The 5,856-nt window shown below is 39.6% G+C and overlaps 1 gene segment (V, D, J or C); it reads right to left on the bottom strand.

Moving 5' to 3' along the window:
- Nucleotides 1-4,218: 4,218 nt before the first annotated feature.
- The window catches only part of LOC116701491 (Ig kappa-b4 chain C region-like), an 18,502-nt gene continuing 16,864 nt past the window's right edge, over nucleotides 4,219-5,856 (bottom strand). The window contains 2 exon segments of the C gene segment in view: nucleotides 4,219-4,595; nucleotides 5,285-5,326. Of these exon segments, the coding sequence occupies nucleotides 4,273-4,595; nucleotides 5,285-5,326 (365 nt within the window).

The following is a 5,856-nucleotide window of genomic DNA, read 5'->3' as shown; positions in this document are numbered from 1 at the left end:
CTGAGATCATTCTTGACTTTGGAATCAAAATAGTTCATAAATGATTACTTTGTTCTTTTAATGTTGCTTTGCAAATGCCAGAAACTTGATATTGTCAGACTCAAAGTAGGAAAAATTAAAAGAATTTCAGCTTTTAACAAAACTGTAATTTATTTTATGTTATGAATTATGAACTTGATTAATTTTACTAAACTCAAACATCACTGATACTATGCAATTCATCATTCTAACACTGTGAGTGTGTTTTAGTTGTTTTGATAATCTTGACAACAATGATACAGCCTTATTCATTACAGAGTGACACATTTTTCCCCAGACTCTTCACATAGATTATCAAAGTATAATTTATATTCTTTGATAGGTTTAATCTACAGAGTATGATGACACATGAAGACTAAAACTGTAAATATGATTTGATTATTTCATATCTAACCAGATTTCATGCGCGTTGCTTCCTGCTGTGGCGGAGGCACACCACATTTCTTATCCACATTGTGCAGCACACTGCAGCCAGTTCAATGCAACACACCTTCTGTAGACTGTAAAGCAGCGGCCACCAGTTTTGTCCAGGCAGCGCCAAAGGCCTTTCAGCTGCCCTAAGGTCCGCTCCACCACTGACCGAGCCCGAGTATGTACAGCATTGTACCACCACTTTTGCTCAATCTGGGGGTTTGTGAACGGGGTGAGGAGCCAAGTTTGCAATGGGTAACCACGATTACCTACAGGTATTCAATAAGCACAAACTCAGATGCCAATACAAGATCATTGCCTTATTTTACCGTAGCCTAATGATCATAAATGAAATATATTAACGATAAGCCTGCCATCCTGCACCTCTACTTAAAGTATGTTCCAAACACTGCTATTTTGCAGGATAAATGAATCATGAGTAGTGCCAGGCCATCTTGCCACGATATTGGTCAAACACAGTTGCACATCACAGATCACTTGCACATTAATAGAGTGGAAAGGTTTTTTGTTCACATAAGCAAATTCATTATCAGATGGTGCCCTTATAGCAATATGAGTGCAGTCGACGACTCAGATTACATTTAGAAATTTGCTCATTGCTGTGCACTTGCAGTTTAATGTTGGCCTGCTCACCAACAGTGAAAGGAAATCTTATGTACCTGGGTGACATATGGATGATACCGTTCTATACAGCTGGCACGGTGCAGCTCAGTGACGGCTGGGAAATGCCTGACTCAGCCAGCTCTCTCTGGAAAGCCCCCGTTGCGAGGAGGCCCAGCGTGGTGAGAACTTGCAAGGGGACAGGCAACGTGTGGTTCCTTAATGTCTCATGTTCTAAAGCCGGCCCAAACTCAGCACAGAGTTCCAACAAGATATCCCTTGGCAACCTGACTCAATTCATTAGCCAGTCATTGTTGGCTAGCAAATAAGTTTGGTCTCTGAATACACGCTCTCTCCGGATTCTCCAATTTGCAATGTCTTCAAGCAGTGCCAGAGCAGCCATTGTGCAACAACTATAGCAATATCTTTTAAAACCTTGTGTTGTCTTCCCGTCAACCATGAAACACTATCAGCCCTTTTTCGAACATTTGTCCCTTTTTCATTGTTGAGGGTCCTTTTTTGATGTTTTTTCCAAAGTTATTTAATTTTTCTAATGGTGACATTTTCAACGCTTATTTCGAATGCCCATTGTTTGTGATAAAAAAAACTGAAAACGGCTCAAATATGACACGAGGACAACATGAGGGTTAAGCGTCCTTTATAGGCTACACCTAATTTCCCACACCTTGTTCCCTTATTTACACATAATCCACAGATCAATTGAGCAAGACACGTGCCCCATGGGTGAGCCAGAGTCAGGCTCACAGAGAAAATTGCATTTTCCCATGTCAGTATTGTGGTTGCACAGCCAGTATATATTTCATATGTGGTAAATAATCCATGCTGCGTGCAGTATTAACCATATACAGAGTGACATGCATTTCCTGAGTGATTTTGTCTTTCGTTTGACACCCTCAAGTTTAACAGAAGTTATTAAGTGGTGGCGGATTAAACAGTTAATAGAAATTCCAGCTTGGAACTTGGCATTCGGATGTGAATCATTGACCAAACAATGATCAAACCTTTCTTTCATCCATCTTCATCCACTTATCCGGTATCGGGTCGCGGGGCAGCAGCTCCAGTAGGGGATCCCAAACTTCCCTTTCCCGAGCCACATCAACCAGCTCCGACCAGGCCAGGTTGGAGATATAATCTCTACACATAGTCCAGGGTCTTCCCCGAGGCCTCCTCCCAGCTGGACGTGTCTGGACCACCTCCCTAGGGAGGCGCCCAGGAGGCATCCTTACCAGATGCCCGAACCACCTCAACTGGCTCCTTTCGACGCGAAGGAGCAGCGGCTCTACTCCGAGCTCCTCTTGGATGACTGAGCTCCTCACCCGATCTCTAAGGGAGACGCCAGCCCCCCTCCTGAGAAAACCCATTTCAGCCGCTTTTACCCTGGATCTTGTTCTTCCAGTCATGACCCAGCCTTCATGACCATGACCATTAGAAGTCGTTACGTTACAGAGCCAGTTTAGTTTTTACACATCACATAGTGTCCTTGAAACCCAGTGTACGCAACGTTTATACATGAGGCCCCTGGAGTTTCTGAAAAATCTTCACCCTGGCAGGAGTTTTCAAATGGTTTCTGTGACCTGATACTGTGTTTGCATTTGGACAAACTGCCTAACCACGTAGTAAAGATTGCAGTTTTGAAAATATCTGTGTTTGTGTGCATGGGGCCTTAAATAACCTCCGGCAACTGGAACATCCTCAGCTGTTCCCAGTTACTCTAACGATCACCTGCAGAGCGAGCACAGTCAGCTGAATCACACAGCAAAGTCAAGATGACATCATCCATTCATATCACATTATAATCTCTTCTTCTGATTGGATTCATGACAAAAAACAAAAATCAATACAAGTCAACTTGGAACTCATGAAAATAATTTAAAAAAACAAATCCCATAATTGCATCTAAAGTTTATGCAAAAACCCAATTTCTCCTCCATGCAACTCAACGACCACCAAATATGCTGAGATCATTCTTGACTTTGGAATCAAAATAGTTCATAAATGATTACTTTGTTCTTTAATGTTGCTTTGCAAAGCCAGAAACTTGATATTGTCAGACTCAAAGTAAAAATTAAAAGATTTCAGCTTTTACAACAACTGTATTTTATTTTATTTATGAATTATGAACTTGATTAATTTTACTAAACCAAACATCACTGATACTATGCAATTCATCATTCTAACACTGTGAGTGTGTTTAGGTTGTTTTGATAATCTGACAACAATGATACAGCCTTATTCATTACAAGTGACACATTTTTCCCCAGACTCTTCACATAGATTATCAAAGTATATTTATATTCTTTGATAGGTTTAATCTACAGAGTATGATGACACATGAAGACAAACTGTAAATATGATTTGATTATTTCATATCTAACCAGATTTCCTAAAAACTCAATCATATTCATAGTTGAGAAACATTTCAAAATTTAATTTTATTCATGCTGTAAAGTTACTAATCACGTCTGACATATTTTATTAGTTTGGTGATTTGTACTTTTTAGCGAACAAATGTGTTTCATGATTGAAAATGAACATGATTCATGGAGTATGTAGATCAGAAAACCATTAACTTTTTTCCTGTTGTTGTCTCTTTAGTTGTCTGTGTAGATTTTCATCAAAAACACAATGTAAATATTTCCAGTTTTAACTAAAGATCACAGTCATTTTACTTCTCTCTATGCTGATGATATTGTGCTTTTTATTTCAGATTTAGCTAATATTGTTCAGTCTTATTGAATTTTCTTATTGAAAGATATTTTTTATATGTAATTAAAGCAATTACAATATAACAGTCCTTACTTTAGACACACTTCAGTAATAAGAGATGATTGGATGATGTATCATTGAAATGTTCTGACCGTGAGTTTTGTTCCAAAAGTTTATTATTACATACATTGTTTAAAATAATCCTAAAAGTTGTTCTGCAGTCATCATTAGAGAGCTGCCAACATTTTAAGAAAAGATGTACTGTAAAGAGACACTTTGATAATGACAAACATGAAAACTGATTTGATGAACACATCTTTATTGTCTTAAAACACTGAAATAATATAGAAAGATTGCAACAAGCTGGCAAATATGGCTATTAAAAGATCTCACGTTAAATACAGAGATAGTTGCAGTGAGCAGACTGGGATCAGTATCAGAGTGAAACCAGTAGCAGAGTCCCAGTGAATCAGGTCAGGACTGGGAACACTGGTCTCTCCTCAGTGTCTCTGAGAGCGGAGTCTGGGAGCCCTGGGAGGCCTCACAGGTCACAGAGCCCACCTTCCCCCACTGGTCTGCAGGGAGCCTCAGGGTGCTGCTCCAGCTGTAGTGGCCGTCCTTCCCCAGCACCCCGGGGCTCCTGCTCTCCTCCCAGCTTCTGCTGCTGCCGTCCACCTTCCAGGCCAGACTCCAGTCTGAGGGGAAGCCCTTGTTGGCCAGGCACATGAGCGTGGCCTTCCCCTTCAGCAGCTCCTCACTGGAGGGGGGCAGCACCGTCAGGGTGGGACGGACATCACCTAGGAGACACCAATCAGCTTAGAGGACAGGGACCACACAGCTGTCAATCAACCAGCAGACACTTGGACACCTTTCCTGTGTGAGAGTTGGTTTTCTCCTTTAAGGAGTTTCTGTCAGATGGTTTTTCTGCTCCACCAGTCACTCACTCACACATTGTTTCACTTCCCTTTAAGAAGCCTCTCATGCATATCAGCACAGAGACAATCATCTACACAATGAGCTGAAATATATCAAACTGTACTGGAAAGAAAATGTCAAATCTTTCACTAATTCTATAACCTTATCCGTACATTAATTATTTAGTAGAATGAACCAATTTTAAATAATGAACCGACAACAATTAAATGTCCTTAATGTGAATTTCATACATTATTTAACAAACTGTTCAATAGATTTCAAACCCAATTTGCAACACTATATGAAATTATATTAATAGTGTGACATTAAAGACTAACATTAACAGACATTTTAAGTAAAGTTTAAGTTTGATGTTCATCATCATGTCACTTAAATTGACAGAAATGTGTATTGAAGCTGCTGTGAGTTAGTCTCTATTATATAGACGAATGAATTAAAACATGAATACATCTCATCAATAAAACAACATATGTGTGTGCCTATCCAAAAATCAATACTTCAAAAACATTACTTCACAATGATGTATTAACTATTTTGTGCAGGAACTTACTTCCAACATCCAGTCTGGTTCCTCCACCGAACGTGTACCACAGTGATACAAAGTCATTGAGCCGGCGTACAAAAACCTCTCACTGTAGAGAGACACGGCTCTCTGACTTTGTCAGACTGAACTAAACCTACAAGCCCTCAAGATGCAACTTCACCATTAAAGCTGGAAATAATGATTTATCCTCTGACTCAATATTTCATTTTCTTTACAATGAACTATGAATTTTCTATTTCAACAGCAAACCTTTGTCTCTTAGAGCAAAATAGTTCTGTAAAACGTGTGAATTAATATTTCAATAATATGGAAAGTTAAGAGTGCAGAAAGTAAAGGAAGAAAAATAGCTCCTGAAATAATAGTTTCTTAAAAGGTTTGACTTACTTCCAACATCCAGTCTGGTTCCTCCACCAAAAGTCCACCACAGTGATACAAAGTCATTGAGCCGCCGTACAAAAACCTCTCACTGTAGAGAGACGCGGCTCTCTGACTTTGACACAAACAAACTCACCAAAATGAGTCTGGCTGTAAAATCTTATCAGATGTAAAGAAAACTGACAATAACACAGTGCTGCAGA

This window comes from Etheostoma spectabile, chromosome 14 (assembly GCF_008692095.1).
Source record: "Etheostoma spectabile isolate EspeVRDwgs_2016 chromosome 14, UIUC_Espe_1.0, whole genome shotgun sequence".
Classification (NCBI taxonomy): Eukaryota; Metazoa; Chordata; class Actinopteri; order Perciformes; family Percidae; genus Etheostoma; species Etheostoma spectabile.
This window is presented reverse-complemented; position numbering and strand designations above follow the sequence as displayed.